The sequence below is a fragment of the Trachemys scripta genome, chromosome 5 (genome assembly GCF_013100865.1).
Source record: "Trachemys scripta elegans isolate TJP31775 chromosome 5, CAS_Tse_1.0, whole genome shotgun sequence".
Classification (NCBI taxonomy): Eukaryota; Metazoa; Chordata; order Testudines; family Emydidae; genus Trachemys; species Trachemys scripta.
Window position 1 is genome coordinate 53,670,638 of NC_048302.1, and position 21,098 is coordinate 53,691,735.

Here is a 21,098-nt window from a genome sequence, read left to right on the forward strand (position 1 = left end):
TTTGTCCAATCTCCTACAAGAAAAATGGTTAACTTGAATCCATGAAATTACAGGCCAGAGGTGAGAAAGCTACCTTATAACCCACATCATTATTATTTTCTCCCTCCTTTATGGACTGCTACAACTACTGTAAATAGAGAATCTAGGCCATATATAGACTAATTATATGGATTATAATATATAGATTAATTTCATAAACACCCTCATGCTTCTCTTTTGTGCGATTATTTTGAAGTGGTTTGTTCTGCACAATTACACCTTACCATGCCCTGAAAATTCTTTCAAAATGGAAAGATTTACTTGACTGCTGAGATCATGTTAGTTATAGTGACTATAATGGATAACAGGAGACTATCATTATTACAATATCAGAGACCTGCAACACATGGAATTTCTTAGTGACAGTTCCTGCTAGGGAACACACATGCATTACATGCAAACCTACCTGGCAGCAGTCCTAGAAAAAGTGACAAAGGAAATGTACTATAGAGACAGAATATAACAGAATAAGTTAGAATCATATGCATCCCAACTGGCTATAGCCCCAGAAAGGGAGCCAGGGATCTGGAACACCATTCCCTCTGCTCACTATATGCAATTCAAGCTGTCTATCAAGGCAGCTGGAGAATGTGTGTCCAGCAACGTAAGTGTCTATGCTGCAGTTAGGCACATGATAATGGGAATTTAAAGATATGATGTGATAAAGAACAATGTGATGCAATGTGCTAAAGCTAGAACCACTGAAACATAGTTCAATGCTAAATTAAGTTGAACAAATGCTGTTAAATCTGTCTCTCTAGGAAGAAATATGCCAAATGTGCCCGCTCCTACAGCATTCCAAGTGAACTGGCTTTCCTAGAACAGCTTTTTACAAGCTGTAATGAGTCATCTGTCTCCTGCTACCAGAGAGTAACAAGACATGCTGAGAAATCCTCTCTCTTCCAAAGGGCGGCAATATAGAGAAAGCATACCACATAACAGATATCTTAAATTAGTTTTCTGTTTATGAAAAATCATAACTGTATATAATGGTGATAAGGAACCAAGAGCCATTATAACTTAAACTGATTGACCACTCTGCCATAGGGAATTTCCTGCAAATTCTGGGCTTGTCACAGAGGTCTGTTATGTCTGATTGATTATGTCAATATATTTTATTTTACCTATTTGGATTTATAGAAAAAATAAAGAGGACCTGCAGAAATCTCTAGACATCCCTGACACTGTGGTGCAGAACATGCCCTTGCACCTGCTTCCATAGGGAATATCCATAGGGACCAGCACTCAAAGAAAGGAACACTACTTACCTTATAGTAACTGGAATTCTTTGAGATGTGATCCCTATGGGTATTTGCTGTGGGTGCACATGTGCTCTCTGCATCTGGAACTGGAAATGTTTCCAATAGCAGTATCCGTTGATTTGCGCCAGTGCCCTTCATGTCGTTGTGCTCTCAACTGAGGGCATAAAAGGCGACACAAACTGATTCTCCAGTTCTCACTCTACTGCAAATCTGAGAGGATCTGAGCAGAGGGGGAGGAGGACAGGACATGAATACCCATAGAGACCACACATCTTGAAGAACTCCAGTTACTGTAATGTAAGGGTACGTCTATACTTACCTCCGGTTCCGGCGGTAAGCAATCGATCTTCTGGGATTGATCCCGGAAGTGCTCGCCGTCGACGCCGGTACTCCTGCTCCGCGAGAGGAGTACGCGGAGTCGACGGGGGAGCCTGCCTGCCGCATGTGGACCCGCGGTAAGTTCAAACTAAGATACTTTGACTTCAGCTACGTTATTCATGTAGCTGAAGTTGCGTATCTTAGTTCGAAGTAGGGGATTAGTGTGGACCAGCCTTAAGTAACCTTCCTTTCTTCTATGAGTGCTGGTCCCTAAGGGTATTTCACTGTGGGTGACTCCCAAGCAGTGTTCAGTGAGGATGTGAGTGCGAGGATGTCTTCTGTATCAGTTCTCAGGAGTGCTGAACCATATGAAGCATCCCCAACTGAGTCTTGAACCAAGACATAGTTCCCAATAAATGTCTGAATGAAGCCTCAGATTAGGCCAGAGCCCCGTGTACCTCCAGGGACTGGTGTTTCCTGTCCTCTCTAGTATTATGAGGTTACCGGTAGGTGAACTGTTTGGTTCAAGTGAAAGTCAGAAGGAACTTTCTGGATAAATTTGGAATGCAACACTCAAAGATACTTTATGTCTGTGGAAGATCATATAAGGTGGGTCCGCCCTAAGGGGCCTGAGCTCACCTACTCTTCTGGCCAAGGTGATAGCTGTTAGGAAGACAACCTTCACTGATAAGTGCAAGAGGAAGCAGGAGGCTAAGTGTTCAACTAGCAGGTTCATAAGTGCTGGCAGTACAAGGTTCAAATCTCAAGCAGGAGTAGATCTTGATACTGACAGGAACATTCTGACAGTGCCTTTTTAGAACTTTACTGTGGGGCAGGGGTGAGGGAGAAAAATGAGTTCTCCACCAGAGGATGAAATATGCTAATGTACCTATAATGAACTGATGGGTAGGCCCGTTGACTTCAAGGAGAGGAGACAGTACAAGATAAGAGGAATCCGGGACTCCTTAGGAAGCAATGATGCTTTTGTCAGATGAAGAACCTATTCCATTTGGCAACATAAAACTTTCTTGTAGAATTTCTTGCTATTGAGAAGGATGTATTGGACCTCCTCTGATCATGATCTCTCGTAAGTCTCTTGCCCCGGCAAAAACCAGGCTGCCAGGTGGGGATGGTTGGTTTTGTCTCCATTCTTTGACAGCAGGTCCAGAAATGGCTGTAGGTGAATGCACAGGAAGGAGGTCAGCTGCAGAGCCATGGCGAATCAGAACTGTTGCAGCCACCATGGTGCTATTAAGATCATTGTTGCCTTGTCCCACTTGATTGCTCAGAGGATCTGAGGCAGGAGAGGGATGGGACAGAACGCATACATCAATGGTTCTGACCATTGCACTAGAAAGGTTGTGTCCCTGACTGGATTGTGGGAGCAGTTTCTATACTTCCTTAATGAGTCTGTGATGGAGTGGCATTTTTTATGGTGGGAGTGGGTTTGGAGGAAGTAAATTAACATATGAATTGAGGTATATAAAGCAAAGTTTCTATCTTGTCCCATTACTGGAGCTGATGGTCACCTCATTCATGACTATTTTTTTCAGTTACAGTTTCAGCTCTGCCACACCCCTGATGTCAAGTAATCCATTCAGTTCTTCTTCGAGTGCTGATCCCTAAAAATTTAATGGCTGGCTTGAAAAATAGTTTTAAAAGGAAGAGATTTACACTGTGAGGTACTCCATTTTGAAGAACATGAAACCTACGCAGTCTGAATGGTTTACTTATCACATTAAAGATATAGTGCTAAAGCTGTGAGATTTTTGAACTATAGCTGCAGGAAAAAAGTAAGCAATCCAGGAGGAATGGCGAGAGAGAAAAGAAGGGTATATATTATGAAAAATGTGACTCCATCACAGATTCGATCAGATAACTGCACAGTTTAATTAATGGTCTTGTACTTGTATAAGTGTCTTTGTTACACAATTTATCATAGGTTTCAGAGTAGCAGCCGCGTTAGTCTGTATCCGCAAAAAGAACAGGAGTACTTGTGGCACCTTAGAGATTAACAAATTTATTAGAGCATAAGCTTTCGTGGGCTACTGCATCCGAAGAAGTGGGCAGTAGCCCACGAAAGCTTATGCTCTAATAAATTTGTTAATCTCTAAGGTGTTACAATTGATCATAGTTGCACCAGTGTAAATCTGGGGTAAATCCATTGACTTCATATGTCAAGTTGTCCGATTTGAATAGAGTTATAATTGACATAAGGACAAATGGATGGAACTATCAGAATCCAAATTCCTCCAGAATATGATTTGATTTTTAACTAAAAAACAAATATAGTTTCAATACTGGTAAAAACAGAAAAATTTAAATTGATTAAATGTAGGACCAATGGACACTAATATAGAGGAAGTAAGGTCAATAAGGAGACAAAGGCCATTAGAGAACAAGTGTAGAAGGTTACTGACGGTGAGACAGATACATTTTCCAGGAATGAGTTGGGAATTCATTATTTAATTTATTTATTTATTTGATAGTTTAGGGCAAATTTAGCCATGGCACAAATGACCAAAACTCAAGTAATTAGAATTACTGGAAAAAGCTGAGATAGATTTTTTTTTTTTTTTTGAATTTTGGGATGCAATTTATCTAATCTAGCTAGGTATTTATACCATATTCAACACCATGGTTTCCACCTCACAAGTATTTCCAAAAAGGGTGGGGGCAATAAACAAGGGGGTCCCAATATTTAAGAATGGATGAGGGAAGATGTAGGTCACTAGACTTCAACTGTGATGTATGGATGATAAAATAATGCATATTTAATTGAACTAGAAATGGGTGATAAAATAGTAATAAAATAATGTATATTTCAGAACTACTCATAGATAAAGACTGTGCCTCAAAAACCGTAGTTGAATTTTGACTATATTGCTGAACTGATTGGAAAAGCTGAAACTGTGGAAATCACTTATCTGTATTTAAAAAGAGCAATTTGATTTACAGAATGAGACAGCAAGGTAGTGGAGAACTATTAAAATAGATTAAAAATTGGCTAAGGGTCAAGAAAGCCAACAGAAGATTAACATTTTAATCCATCTAGAGAAAGACCTAGGAATACAGTTCCATACAGAACTACACTATACTTCTTTTCAATGGAAGTCAATCTCAAAAGGTATGAGACAGAGATGTCCTCTTCTTCCCATTTGCTCATTCTGAATAACTTCATATCTTCTTCGTAACTTGTTAGGCAAATCAGTGATTTTTTTTAAAAGTTATAATTTCTGAATTGTTTCACGTCCAAGTGCTCTTCTCTGAGATCTTGTCCTGTTCCACTCGTGAATGAAGGAAGTGAACCACTGGCTAGATAAGTGGTGTAGCGTAAAGGGGTTTGGTTTTGTGGAACATTGGTCCACCTTCTGTGAGGAGAGGGGGCTTGTAGTGAGGTGGAATGGCCTCTCACTGAGCCAGAAGGGGAGGGACCACTCTCTGATCCCTGCTGGGCAGAGTCAGGCCGAGCTCGCCCCTCCCGCTGGAAGCTAAGAGCCGGGACAGGAAATATAAAAGGCAGAGCCTCTAACTCAGTTGAGTCTAAGTCAGAGAAGGGAGCAGACATCTCCAGGCCGCTGCAGATCCCTGGAGTGAACCTGCACTGTGCCATGCCCTGCTCCTAGAGGAGACTGACCCAGTGAGGGTGAAGAGCTGCCAGGACTGCCGCTTGCCGTGTACCCTGAAGGGACGACCCCAAGCCACAGGTACATTACGGTGGAAGAGTCGGAAGTAGCCCAGGGACAGCTGACCGTAGGTAGGCTGTGTTATGGTAGGATCCCCACTGACCCAGTGATGGAACCTTCCACCACTGTTATGGCCCTGAGCTGGGACCCGGTAGAGTAGGGTGGGCCCACATCCCAACCTCCTGCTACCAACCCCACCCCTGGGATGGCAGCCTCCTCACCTTAGGCCAAGGGGCCTGCGTTTGTCTGCTCTCTACCTGAGCCACGATGTCAGATGATAGACTGCCTACTGCTCTGCCCTGCATAAAAGGGTCAGAGACCCCTGGCCCTCTATACCTCAGGGGGGGAGGGATAGCTCAGTGGTTTGAGCATTGGCCTGCTAAACCCAGGGTTGTGAGTTCAATCCTTGAGGGGGCCACTTAGGGATCTGGGGCAAAATCAGTACTTGGTCCTGCTAGTGAAGGCAGGGGGCTGGAGTCGATGACCTTTCAAGGTCCCTTCTAGTTCTAGGAGATGGGATAGCTCCATTTATTTATTACTGTTGGTTCTCTGCCCTGACTGAGGGCCTGAGTCTTAAAACTACTTGCTGACTCTGTCCTGCCTAGGGACCTGAGACCGAAGACTGTTTACTTCCCCTGATCTGCCTGAGGGCCTGGGCTCCTTAAGACTGCTGGATTGTGCTGTTCTGCCTCAGGGCCGGAGCTCTAATCACTGATAGGAAGCAGCGCCCCAGAGACATAGTGAAGAGGGGGAGGAGCCACTGCTAACCCACTACAGGCTTGGATAGTTTGTTTGGCCTCCACCTCAGAAGAAGGGGAACCAAACTCCTCAGAGACAGGCTGTCTAGAAGTAGTCAAAAGGTGTTAAACTAATAGCAAAGGGTAAGGTAAAAAAGAGGAAAGATCTGAACACTCCACACAAAACTGAGATTTTGAAAACAAAATTAATCAAGGAACCAAAGGACACGAAGAGAAAAAAAATCTTGAATTGCCTGTACACTAATGCTAGGAGTCTGGGGAACAAACAGAGGAATTGGAGTCAAGTATCAGAGGGGTAGCCGTGTTAGTCTGAATCTGTAAAAAGCAACAGAGGGTCCTGTGGCACCTTTAAGACTAACAGAAGTATTGGGAGCATAAGCTTTCGTAGGTAAGAACCTCACTTCTTCAGATGCCAGAGGAATTGGAATAGCTCATTTATGAGAATAAATTCAACCGAGTTGATATTACTGAAATGTGGTGGGACAGTTCACACTACTGGAATGTTAAAATCAATGGTTATAACCTATTTAGGAAGGATCGAGTGGGCAAAAGGGGAAAGGGAATAGAACTCTGTCAAAAATGGCATTACCTGTTCCAAACTCAGAAGAAAATGATCTTGAATGCTTATGGATCAATGTCCTAACCAATAAGACGCAAGATGGGGTATTAGTTGGTGTCTGTTACAGATCACCATATCATGCTAGGGAAAAGGATAACAGCATCTTTACGCACTTAACTATAAGGTGTAGGGGGGAAAAATTGGTGGAATCAAGTGCCATATGGAGGTTTACCAATACTAAAACATCCTTGGAATTTCTAAAGGCCATAGATGCAATTTCCTAACTCTAAGTGTAGCAATCAACACAGGGGAATTCTTTATTAGACTGTGTCTTAACAGAGAGGAACCTATCACAGAACTGAAAATTAATGGTAGATTAGGTACACGTGATCATGACCAGGGCCAACGAGGAGGGGCGGGGGGGAAAGCTGGTACAAATTACCAGGGCCCGGCAGTCCGGAAGGTGGCCTGGGGCCCGGCTTCCCCCACATCTCGTCGGCCCTGTTTAGCTGGTCCGCCCTTGCTGGAGGGCCTGAAAAAATTTTTTCACCGGGGCCCGAACCAGCTCTCAGAGGCCCTGATCATGACTTGATCACATTTATAATGTACAAGCTGAATATACACACACCCATGCACACATATATACACACACCCACACCTGGTGCTTTAATAGTACCAATTTCACAAAAGTGAAAACAATTAGGAGCCAAATCAGCTGGGAGGAAAAATTTAATCAGAAAAATGTGAATGATAATTGGGAATCATTGAAGAACACCTTACTAGATACCCCAAAAGCCACAATCAAGGAAGAAGGCCATATGGGTTAAAAAACTAAGTGAAGGCAGCTATACAAAATAGAAAAATAATATTTACCAAATGGAAGGAAGGGGAAATTGATAGTAATGAACATAAACTGAAAGTTGGTAATTGTAGAAAACTGACAAGGAAAGCAAAAAGACCCACGGAAAAAATGTGTGGCCAGCAGAATTGAGGACAGTGAGGAGTTTTTAAAATACTTTAAGAACAGAAAGAATCCTGACAATGTTATTGGTCCAATACTCAATGGAAATGGTAAAATTATCAATAATATTGCAGAAAAGGCAGAAGTGTTCAATACATTTTTCTGTTCTATATTGGGGGGGAAAATACGACAGTCTCCTCATATGGTGATAAAGCTCTTTCCATTTCACTAGTGTCTCTGGAGGATGTTAAACAGAAGCTGCTAAAGCTAGACATTTTTACATCAGCAGCTCCAAACAATAGTTTTAAAAGAACTGGCTGAGGAGCTTGCTGGACCGTTAATGTTGATTTTTAATAAGTCTTGGAGCACTGGGGAAGTTCCAGAAGACTGAAAGAAAGCTAATGTTGTGCCAATTTTCAAAATGGGTAAATGAGATGACCTGGGTAATTATATGCCTGTCAACCTGACATCAATCCCAGGCAAGATAATGAAGAGGCTGATAAGAGGCTCAATGACTCAATTAATAAACAGCTAAAGGAGAACAATGTAATTAATGCATATCAACATGAGTTTATGGAAAATAGTTCCTGTCAAGCTAACTTGATTTTTTTGTTTGTTTGTTTTTTGGCTGAGATTACAAGTTTGGTTGATAAAGGCGTTAGTGTTACTAGACTTCTGCATGGCATCTGACTTTGTACCACATGACATTTTGATTAAAAAACTAGAAAAATAAAATTAACACAGCACACACATTACATGGATTAAAATCTAGCTAACTGATGGGTCTCAAAATGTAATTGCAATGGTGAATCGTCATCAAATGGATATGTTTCTAGTGGGGTCCCAAAGGAATCTGGTCTTGGCCCTGTGCTATTTAAAATAAATAAAATCATCACTGATAAAATCTGCAAATGACACAAAAATTGGGGGAGTGGTAAATAATGAAGAGGACGGAGCGATAATGGTTCAGGGAAATCTGGATTACTTGGTAAACAGGGCCCAAATAAACAATATGTGTTTTAATACAGCTAAATGTAAATGTACATATCTAGGAAAAAAGAACATAGGCCATACTTACAGAATGGGGGCTCTGTTTTGGGGGAAGCAGTGACTCTGTAAAAGATTTGTGGATTGCGGTAGATAATCACTGAAACATGAACTCCCAATATAATGCTGTGGCCAAATGATGCATAAACAAGGGAATCTTGAGACTAGTAGAGAGATTATTTTACCTCTGTATTTGGCACTCGTGCGACCTCTGCTAGAATCCTCTGTTCAGTTCTAGTGCCCATAATTCAAGAAGAATGTTGATACATTGGAGAGGGTTCACAGAAGAGCCACAAGAATGTTTAAAGGGTTAGAAAATATGCTTTACAGTGACAGACTCAAAGAGCTCATTTTATTTAGTTTAACAAAGAGGAAGTGGCATGACTTGCTTACAAACAAAGACATGACTTGCTTACAGTCTAAGTATCTTCATGGGGAACAAATATTTAATAGTGGGTTCTTTAATCTAGCAGAGAAATGTAAAACACTATCCAATTACTGGAAGTTGAAGCTAGACAAATTCAGGCTGGAAATAAAGCAAACTTTTTTTTTTTTTTTTTTTTTGGTCACCGAGAACAATTAACTACTGGAATAATTTACCAAGAGTTGTAGTGGAGTCTCCATCATGGACCATTTTAAAATCAAAATTGGACGTATTTCTAAATGATATACTCTATGAATAATTTAGGGAAGTTCAGAGGCTTGTGTTATAAATTATCACAATGGTCCTTTCTGATCCTGGAATCTATGAATGTCTGCATCTTTCACAGTTATATAAATATCAAGACTCAGTGACATAGAAGAGTTTAATTGAGAACTGAGTTTCATCCTCCTCCCACCTATTACTCTTCTCATTTCCAAATCAAGTACAGTGGAATCTGTTTACAATTCTCTGTTTATTGTTAAATAAAATGAGATTCTCTCTCAGATAGGTTCAATGAATTGCAATGTGAAAAGTGGAGTCTCTCTACAGTGATTCTATGCAACACATAGAGTGGTTTTTTGGTTTTCTTAAAATTTATTTTGTGTGTGACTAGTACTAATTTTTGTGAAAACTGTGTGTGATATTGGATTGATAGCTCTTAACAATAAAGTTCTCAATGTACACAGAACAGTTGCGGATGACAGGTCATTATTTTCTTTACCAAAAATGATTTTATTTGGCTGATACCAACACCACAGGAAGAGATGGGAAATTACATCAGAATGTTCAATAAACAAAGGGAAAAGGAGAAGAAAAAAAGTCCTGTAAATGTATCAAATATTAGAATATAAGAATAGCCATACTGGATCAAACCAATCATCCACCTCAGCCAGTATCCTGTCTTCCAACAGTGGCCAGTGTCAGATGTGTCACAGGAATGAACAGAACAGGGGCAATTATCAAGTAATCCATCCCCCGTTGTTCAGTCCTGGCTTCTGGATGCACAGAACAGGAGGTTGCATCCCTGACCATCCTGGCTAATAGGCACTGATGGATCTATTCTCCATGAACTCATCTAATTCTTTTTTTAACCCAGTTATAATGTTTGGTCTTCACAACACCCCCTGGCAACAAGTTCCATGGGTTGACTGTATGTTGGGTAGAGAAATATTTCCTTATGTTTGTTTTAAACATGGTGACTATTAGTTTCATTGGGTGACCCCTTGTGGTATGTGATGGGGTAAATAACACTTCCCTATTCACTTTCCCCACACCATTCATAATTTTATAGACCTCCATCATATCCCCCTTTAGTCATCTTTTCTCTGAGCTGAACAGTACCAGTCTTTTTAATCTTTCTTTATATAGAATTTGTTCCATGCCATACTAATAATTTTTGTTGACCTTCTCTGTACCTTTTCCAACTTTAATATATCTTTTTTGAGATGGTGTATTCAAGGTGTGCATGTACCACGGATTTGTATATTGACATTATAATATTTTCTGTCTTATTATCTGTCTCTTTCCTAATGGTTCCCAACACAGTTAGCTTTTTTGACGTCTGCTGCATGCTGAGTACATGTTTTCAGAGAACTATCCATGATGACTCCAAGATCTCTTTCTTGAGTGGTAACAGCTAATTTAGACCCAATCATTTTATATGTATAGTTGGGATTATTTTTCCCACTGAGCATTACTTTGCACTTATCAACATTGAATTTTATCTCCATTTTGTTGCCCAATCACCCAGTATTGAGAGATCCCTTTGTAATTTTTTGCAGTCAGCTTTGGACTTAACTATCTTGAGTAATTTTGTATGCCACAAATTTTGCCATCTCACTATTCACTCCCCTTTCCAGATAATTTATGAATATGTTGAACAGCACAGGTCCCAGTAAAGATCCTTGAGGGACCCCACTTTTTACCTCTTTCCATTGTGAAAAATGACCATTTATTCATACCCTTTGTTTCCTATTTTTTAACCAGTTACTAATTCATAAGAGGACCTTCCCTCTTATCCCATGACTGCATATTTTGCTCAAGAACCTTTGGTTTGGGGCCTTCTCAAAGACTATTTAGTTTAGGTATTACTTCTAAAGGATACTACATTTCCCGCTCAAAATAATGACTCATCACAAATTATTAGCATGTTGACTGGGTTGCAGTTCAGAGAGCTATTGCAATTTCAGTCTTATTTCCTTGGTTGCCCAGCCAATCACATATTTTCTTTCATGTGATGTGGCTGCTGGTCTTTCTTCTCTGATGTTAATTCATTTCACTATTAATTCGCAGGGCTTGCCCACATGAACATTTAGTTTGTGGAAAGCTTGGGTGTAAACCTACCCCACGTTAGCCTGCCGCAACTAAGTATCCACGTGGACCCTGCTTCTGCCAACTAAGGGTATGTCTACACAGCATTTTAGAGTGAGCATCCCAGCCCAGGTCAAGAAACTTAGCCCTGGTCTACACTGGGGGGGGGAAGAGGAGGACGATCTAAGTTACACAACTTCAGCTACGTGAATAACATAGCTGAAGTCAGCATACTTAGATTGACTTACTGTGGTGTCTTCACTGCAGTGAGTCAACTGCGGCCGCTCCCTGGTTGACTCTGCCTGCGCCTCTCGCGGCGCTGGAGTACAGGAGTCGATAGGAGAGCGCTCGGGGGTCGATTTATCACATCTAGACTAGACACGATAAATCGATCCCCGCTGGATCGATCACTGCCCGCCGATCCGGCGGGTAGTGTAGACATACCCTTAGGCTAGTGGGAATTGTATTACTGCCCTAAAAAAAGCTATATAGGCAGTGCTTGTAAGTTATACCTCAGTGCACTGCTGTCTCCTGTGCACTGCAGAATAACAGGCGCTGCAACTCCTTGCCACACTCACTTCACAATACATAGAGCATAGCAAGGTGGTGGCGGCAAGCAGGTGCAGGGTACCCAGTTGTCGCTCCGCTGACCCCCACAGGCAGGTGGAGGAGAGCTGATCCAATCTGAGAGGGTCCGGTTGTTTTCACACCTGACACAACCTGGACCTTAACTGTTGTAGTTGGTCTGTGGGAGTTCATTCCACAGACTCAGACCAACCTTCAAGAAAACTGTCTTCAGCACAGACTTGGATATAAATGGTTTAAACAGTTCCTTCCATGTGTATTTTACTTATCTGTATTAGATTTAATCTGCACTCACATTGCCTAATTGCCGAGTTTTCTTAGATCCTTCTGGATTTCCTCACAATCCTTCTGAGTCTTGACTAACCTAAATAATGTTGTGTTCTCAGCAAGTTTCATTATCCAGTTACTCTTCCAACTCATTAATATATGGCAGCCTTGTTTGTAAGTACTTCTTTTTACTAGAGCATCTCTTTCCATACTAATTAGCCATTTTTACTCCTTGTACCCTATCTCTTGATCATCTTCTACTCCATGAAATGACTCTATTCCTCACTCTATAGTAGCAAGCTTTCTTAGATCTATCTTCAGAGGGACTTTATCCAAAGCTTTTTGAAAACACACTGAAACACATACAGCAGCAGTTCTCAACTGGGGATCCGGGGACCTCTGGAGGGCTGCAAGCAGGTTTCAGGGGGTTCACCAAGCAGGCATGGAGTTAGACTCAATGGGGCCCAGGGCAGAAAGCCCAAGCCTGAGCCCCGTCGTGTGTGGATGAAGCCAAAGTCTGAGCAACTTAGCTTTACAAGGCATCCTGTGGCATAGGGCCCTGAGCAACTGCCCTGCTTGCTACCCTCTAATGCCGGCCCAGATTTTTATATGCAGAAAAACAGTTGTTGTGATACAGGTGGATCCTGGAGTTTTTGTAGCATGGGGTGGGCTCAGAGAGAAAAAGGTAGAGAACCTCTGACGTACTGGACACAACTCTTATTAGGCAACATCCTATCTTAAGAGACCAACCTAAAGTATTCCCAAAATACTGAGTACAATTCTGATCTGTCATTAGAATACCTTATTTAATCGGTCAATTTGTCCATTTCTTGAGTGGTTGCTTAAAACAGGTTTTGTTTAGAAGGAAGTTCCTGAGGGTAGATTTGACAATTTCCACCAGAAACAGAGGAGGACTAGGACCTTCTACTAACAGAGAATGAATTCTCAGCTCTCTGAGATTATACATTATATATAATTATTATTTTTATTTTTTTTAAATCACCACCACAATGCTACTGTAAAACTATTTTATCACTTCGGTTCCAAACCTCACTTATCAAAGGGTTATTATTCTCTTGTGAAAAGTGATGAAAAATCTCATAAGAAAGAGTTGTTCCAAAAGTATGAAGTAAACAATGAAAAGGAAACCAGTATTTATGCATACTTATCCATACAAATTACATATTGATCCAACATATAGTCTCCTTACAATATGACCAGTAAACAATATGCACTATCTAACCAATATATTATATATAAATAACTAAATAAGTAGCACTTATATGCTACATGTAAATGGTAACAATAAGGGACAAACAAATAGTTAAAAATGATTCCTAAGCAATCACCCTCTGGATAACAACTTTTTTTTTGACTATTCAAACTTATCTGATACAAAAACATACACTATAGTTCCAATTACCTCAGTTAAAACACCAACTCTTGAGAATAATCATAATTTCATTGCAATAATTCTGATAATGTAAATCAAGATTTCATGCTGAGGGATGATGCTTCTGGTATGGTACAAGAGTGTTGGCTCTACAGGCTACGTCTTCTGCAGTTCTGAGCACGTCTTGAAAGCTGCTGAGAGTTCCTATCTCCTAATGGGTAGTGACAACACTCAGCACGCTGTAGGAGGTGCTTACCACCTTTCAGGATAGGGTCCTAAATGAATGATATGGGTAAGAGAATTGTATTGGAAAGCTGAGCCGTTCAGGCACGTGAACTGCATATTTGGAAATTACAGGGAGTTTTCCTGTATTTTATGAGTTGGAAGGGTGGGCTTGGCCACCAATGAGGGAGCCAGAGGGCAATAATTATTTCTTATCAGACAGCTTTATACTTCCCTTAAATATAGGATGTGAAAAGAAATACACTCAATTTATAATATTGAGGTACATCCTTTTTAGGTTCTGGCTTTGGGGGTTCTGGCTTTGGGGTTTTTTTTAGAGACAGTTATTTAAAGACTAACAACATAAGTGCTCAGGCAATTATGAAGAAACTTATCTTAGTCTATTTTTTTCTTTTTAAAAATATTCTTTTTTGGGGTGGCTGAGTTTGTTTTTACACAGCAAACTAAGTTGTATTAAGGGGAGATATAGATGTTTAATGTACTGAGTAAATATAGTACAGACAGTACTATATCTAGGATATCTAGTAAATAGGTCTTTTTATGCTAAACAAATTAAAAGTAATTAAATAGAAAAAAGGCCATACCTGGTGCTGATATCCTTCCATGAAGAGCAGTTTCATTGGGCAGGAGATCTTTTGAGTTGGAAGTGAATGGCGATTGTCTAAATGTATCTTCAGAAAAGAAAGGGCTGAGGGGGAAAAATATTTCTTTTAGTAAACAAAACACTGCCTAGCTAAAGAAGTAAGTGTGACACCTGATCCTAATACTTTTATAATTCATGTTCAATTACGTTTTTTTGGTGTACAAGACTCCTACTGAAACAGATGCAGTATATGATGCTGCGTACAGTGATCTTACTTCAGTGGCACCCCTACATCAAATTTCCTATTAAAGTGAAAACTGTGTCTCTAAAATGCTTCAGGATAATTTACTGACAACCCAACATCAAGCTATGTATCAGTAACTAAGAATTGATTTTTTTGTTTTTTGTTTTAATTTGTACTCTTCTGTCCAATCTGAACTTTTTTGTGGGCCGGGAGGAAGGAGCAGGATTGTTTTGATTACATCTCTTAATGAGAGCATTTAACCATCTAACCAGTTAAGATAATTAGGAATGGAGTTCTAAGTAAGTCATGAAATACCCTGTCTGGTTCTCTTTTGACGTGGTATTCTGCAACTTAGCTAAAGTTTAGTTGGCTTTCCTCTTATAATTCCCTATCCTGGACAGTATTATAAAATAATCAAATGTAGGAGCAGGAAAAAATTGTTATAACTGACCAAAATGATGCCTTCTCAAAGACTGCAGAATACAAACACTATTTTGAATTGACTTATATCTGACTTTGAAAATATACTTTCTTTATTAACTGTAATAGTTAATAAGTTAGTTTTGATACTGATTGTCATATGTCATAGAGCAGTTTTGTTTTGCATTCAACTAAAGACATGAACAGAAACAAGACTTGCCTACAATACATTACACCAAAATTAAAATAGAAAAGAATAGTCTATTTGTTGGAAAGTCATTCTTTTCCCCTTGCATGTTAAATATGATTTCACCCAGAACAAAATGAAAATTACATTTAAACCTGATATCTGCTAAATTGAGAATGTATAATAGATAGGGACAACTGTATTTTAAAAGGCATCATGAGGCAGGATGGAGGAAGTGATTTTTTCCTGAATAGGATTAACCACATCTGCATTCTACCATCACAAGTAATTAGTAATTATTACAGAACAAACCCACCATACTTTGGGAGAGGGGGAGTTTGGGGATAGCTAAACATTTTCATAGAGTTGATTTGGCCATCTTAAAAAAAATTGATTAAATAGAAATTGTAAAGAAACACATTGCTTCTGTAAAGAACTGGGAACCTTTTCAGGCCAAGGAACAAAGTATTGGGTTTTATGAAGTGTTACACTGCGAGGAGTCCAGACTCAGAGCATATGTGCCAGCAGCATGCCCAAGCAAGTTAATCCTGCTAGTCTGGATAAAATAATTGTCAGTCTGAAGACTGACACAGACATACATCTCCTGTCATAATCTTCCCCTATAGAGAGAGGACAATGTGATTTCTACTGATGTGGTCTGAGTGAGAGGCTTGCATTCACAGTGAAAGGTTATTTGCCGTTGGGAAGCTCACTGATAATTACAGTTAAACTGATCTAGTTAACCTTTCTCTACTTTCCCCATTCACTCTCTACTCTCCTTATTGTACTACGTGGACATTATCCAGACAGAAGTCAAAGAAATCTAGTACTCATAGCTGCCAAATTTTGAGCTGCTCCACATCACATTTAATCAGCTAATTTTTATATTTACTAAGGCTGTCAAGCGATTAAAAAAATTAATTGCTATTAATTGCGCTGTTAAACAATAACTAGAATACTATTTATATAAATATTTTTGGATGTTTTCCACATTTTCAAATATATTCAATTACAACACAGAATACAAAGTGTACAGAGCTCACTTTATATTTATTTTTATTATAAATATTTGCACTGTAAAGATAAAAGAAATATTATTTTTCAGTTCACTTAATACAAGTATAGTAGTGCAATCTCTTTATCATGAAAATGGAACTTACAAGTGTAGAATTATGTACAAAAAATAAACTGCATTCAAATATAAAATAATGTAAAATTTTAGAGCCTACGAGTCCACTCAGTCCTACTTTCTGTTCAGCCAATTGCTCAGACAAACAAGTTGTTTACATTTGCAGTAGATAATGCGGCCCACTTCTTCAGTGTCACCTGAAAGTGAAAACAGGAACTCTCATGGCACTGCGGTAGCCGGTGTTGCAAGGTATTTATGTGCCAGATGCGGTAAAGATTCATATGTCCCTTCATGGTTCAACCACCATTCCAAAGGACATGAATCTATGCTGATGACAGGTTTTGCTCAATAACGATCCAAAGCAGTGCAGACCAACGCATGTTCACTTTCATTATCTGAGTCAAATGCCACCAGCAGAAGGTTGATTTTCTTTTTTGGCGGTTCGGGTGCTGTTGTTCCCGCATCGGAGTGTTGCTCTTTTAAGACTTCTGAAAGCATGTTCCACATCCCATCCTGATCAGATTTTGGAAGGCACTTCAGATTCATAAACCTTGGGTCAAGTGCTGTAGCTATCTTTAGAAATCTCACATTGGTACCTTCTTTGTGTTTTGACAAATCTGCAGTGAAAGTGTTCTTAAAATGAACAACATGCTGGGTCATCATCCGAGACTGCTATAACATGAAATATAAGGCAGAATGCGGGTAAAACACAGAGTAGGAGACATACAATTCTCCCTCAAGGAATTCAGTCACAAATTTAATTAATGCATTATTTATTAACAAGCGTCATCAGCATGGAAGCATGTCCTCTGGAATGGTGGCCAAAGCATGAAGGGGCATACGAATGTTTAGCAGATCTGGAATGTAAATACCTTGCAATGCCGGCTACAAAAGTGCCACGAGAACCATCTGTTCTCACTTTCACGTGACATTGTAATTAAGAAGCGAGCAGCATTATCTCCTGTAAATGTAAACAAACTTGTTTGTCTTAGCGATTGGATGAACAAGAAGTAGGACTGAGTGGACTTGTAGGCTCTACAGTTTTACAGTAACTCCTCACTTAACGTCATCTCAGTTAATGTTGTTTTGTTGTTATGTTGCTGATCAATTAGAGAACATGCTTGTTTAAAGTTGCACAATGCTCCCTTATAACGTGTTTAGCAGCCGCTTGCTTTGTCCATTGCTTGCAGAAAGAGCAGCCCGTTGGAGCTAGCTGGTCGGGGCTTGGAACCAGGGGGGCCAGCAGGCCCCCTATCAGCTCCCCTAAGTTCCCCGTGCAGCAGCCGCCCAGCAGGCTATCAATTATCAATTGCCGGCAGTTCAGCTGTCTCTCACCCCACTGCCGTGTGCTGCTCCTGCCCTCTGCCTTGGAGCTGCTCCCGGGAGCCTCCTGCTTGCTGTGCGGGGGGGGGGAGAGAGGGGCAGAAGGGTGCTAATGTCAGGGTGTCCCCCTCTCCTCACTCCTGCCCCCCGCTTCTGTATACCATCTCCACAGAGCAGGGGGAAGGGACACGACAGGGCTCAGGACGGAGGGAGTTTGCTGGCAGCAGCTGCTGTCTCAACTTGTTGATCTACTTAAAAAGGCAATGTACTTAGAGTGCGGTTGGCATACTTAAAGGGGCAATGCGCATCCCTCTCTCTCATACACACGGTGTGTGTGTGTCTATCTCGCGAAAAAATTTCCCTGGAACCTAACCCCCCTTATTTACATTAATTCTTCTGGGGAAATTGAATTGCTTAACACCGTTTCACTTAAAGTAGCAATTTTCAGGAACATAACTACAATGTTAAGCGAGGAGTTACTGTACATTGTTTTTGAGTGCAGTTATGTAACCAAAAAAAATATTTACATTTGTAAGTTGCGCTTTCATGATAAAAACATTGCACTACATTACTTGTATGAGGTGAACTGAAAAATACTATTTCTTTTGTTTATCATTTTTACAGTGCAAATATTTGTAATAAAAATAAAGTGAGTACTGTACACTCTGTTTTCTGTGTTGTAATTGAAATCACCATATTTGGAAATGTAGAAAAACATCCAAAATAGAATACCAATTGAAATTTATTAAATATTGTTTAACAGTGTGATTAGAGCTGCGATTAATTGCAATTAATTTTAATCGATCAATTTTTGAGTTAATCACATTAGTTAACTGTGATTAATCGACAACCCTAATATTTACAAATAATTTGCATGTAACCATAAACATAAGCTTATGGTCATCACTAAGCAGTAGCTGAAGTAGCGCATGGAGCTGCACAAAACTTGACAGCTGAGGCATGTGCACATGCAGCCCACTAAACAGTGTATATTACTGTTCCCCTCTGTGCCGTAGTCTTAGACAATGTGAGTCTGTTACAGCTATCTTTAGCTCAACCTCAGAGCTTTTAACTCTGTAGGTCCCCTGTTAAACCTCCAGGGTGCTGGCCAAGATGGTGGCCATCACACAAGCAGGGGCACATATAGGAATCAAAGGGCTGTGAGCCTCAGATGCCCAGGACAAGCTATACTTTGTCCAGAGAAAGTAATCCACTGGTAGTAAATATTGTGAGCCCTCCCTTCACCTTATCCACAAAGAATGAATCTGTTATAGCTTCCAGTTATAAAGACTGGCTCTTTTGTTTCAAGCTCTGGTTTCAAGCCACTGGTTCAATCCCCAATGTACTGGTCAAGATGGCAGCCGTCATATGTGCTGAGGATGTCTGGGGTGCTAGGTAGATGGGTGGGTGCTGGAAGTTGTCTTGATGCTAGGGTGTTTAGGATGGGTGGGTGCAGGAGGCCATCTGCAGGTCTGAAGAGTAGCTAAGTGCTGGTGAGTGGGGTATGCTTTGGCAGAGGTGGCCATGGGGAGGCTGAGGGAAGGTGCTTGTAGATATCTGAAAGAAACTGACGGGGACTTAGTGTGGGTATTGGTTGTGACTGGATGGTGGGGGAAGCTGGCTGAGGATGGGTGGAAGTGTATGGGGATGTTACTGGAAGGGAGTAGCCAGAGGCTGAGAGTGGATGAGTGAAGGGGAAGCTGTGTGGTTTTGTCTGGAGGATGACGGGAGGAAAGCTGGGGAAGTCTGGAGTCTGTAATGGGCCCCTCAACTTCTGTCTCTGCCACTGCCTCCTCTGCTTGCTCTTGCTGCTGCTGCCGCCGTCACCACCTCCTCCTGACTGCTCCTACCCTGCTCAGATCCAGCAGGGGGAGCAGCAAAGGAAGGCAGAGAAGCTGCCTGTTCAGCAGGCACTACAGCAGCCCCTGGTGAACAGCAGCAGCAATTACAGGTCATTCCGGCAGCCCAGCTAAATGCATGGCATGCGTCAGGGCTGCCAAAGATGTTTCATGCAAGATGCGTAAACTGTGCAGTCTTGAGTATTAATTGTAAGCTCAACTGATAAGAATCAGGAGCACTAGAACACTTTACTTGGGTCATACTAGCCCTTACTTGGTGGTGACTAATCAACATTTTAAAATTTTTATTATGTACATTACAGTAGTGCCTAAAATGTGTTAGGTGTTTGTAACGGTGTTGGAACCCACCTCTCGCGAGTGCCCCCTTCTGGTTGAGTGTGTCTGTATTCTTTAGTTCTGGTGACCCCTTTCGGTGGTTCTCAGGCAGGTCTTCAGTGACTCAGCGCTCTGGCCGAATCACTGTCTGCATGTTAAACAGCACAAATCCCTTCCGGTGTATACGGTTACCCACCGGTGCCTATTTCAGTGCCCCTCTGGTGGTGTCTCTCTCTCTAGCCCTTCCTGGGCTTTGGTCTTTAAGTAGTCCAGCCCTGGTATGTGGCTGTATCCCCAGGGCTTCCTGTAGCCCTCCCCAGGCCCTAGCAACCAGCCAGGACCTCCCTCAATGCTTCCCCAGTCCCTGCTAGCAAACCGTATGGGGCCCTGCTGCTCTTCCAGGCAGCCAGGCCTACAGTCCTTTCTTCTCCTGCTCCAAGCAGCAAATAACTACAGGCAGTCCTCAACTTTACGACGTTAAACTTACAACGAATGGCACTTATGACATTTATAAATTGTCATCATGTTTCGACTTTATGATGTCGGTTTCGACTTTACAGCGCTCGATCCGACATTGTTCCTATGGAAAATTTGAGTTATGACGTTTTCAACTTAATATTCAGGAACCAATTGTGTCGTAAGTCCGAGGACTGCCTGTACTGCTGTGCAGCTCCTTTCATATAGTCCTCCTGGGCCCTGATTGGCTGCTTCGCCTGCAGCCACTCTAGCCTGCTTGGAGGACCTCTCCACTGCTTCTTTCCTGGTATGGGTGTGGCAGAACCCTGAGGCCTCCAACAGGAGGCCTTTGGGCCTAGTTCACCCCATCACAGTGTTGTACAAATATTTGTGTTAATACACTCCAAGGCTGGCTTAAGAATGGTAAAAAGTTCCTGTCCATTAAACCCTACAAACTTATTTCCATTTAATTGAGCAGAGGTATGAGAACATTATGGATAATGGATTCAAAGTAGATGTGAAAATGGCCAGAGGAGTGAAACTTTTTGAGGTGAGCAAATTCTCTCTAGGTATTTACACTTCGCTGCATACCTCATACATTTTAGCTTCTAACATGAATTTGGAATTTCTAGGCTCACAGAGCAAAGTATTCATTTGACATGCTGAGATCCCAGCTTATCTTAAATATAAGGCATAATTAAAATACAAAGTCCTGAAGTTAAGCTAAGTA

The 21,098-nt window shown here is 41.0% G+C and overlaps 1 protein-coding gene across 2 annotated transcripts in view; it reads right to left on the bottom strand.

The window, feature by feature from the left end:
• The window catches only part of ZNF827 (zinc finger protein 827), a 146,665-nt gene that overhangs the window by 32,448 nt on the left and 93,119 nt on the right, over positions 1-21,098 (bottom strand). For both annotated transcript variants that reach the window (XM_034771923.1, XM_034771922.1), the window contains exon 8: positions 14,437-14,540. In XM_034771923.1, the coding sequence (XP_034627814.1) occupies positions 14,437-14,540 (104 nt within the window). The remainder of the gene's footprint in view (positions 1-14,436; positions 14,541-21,098) is intronic.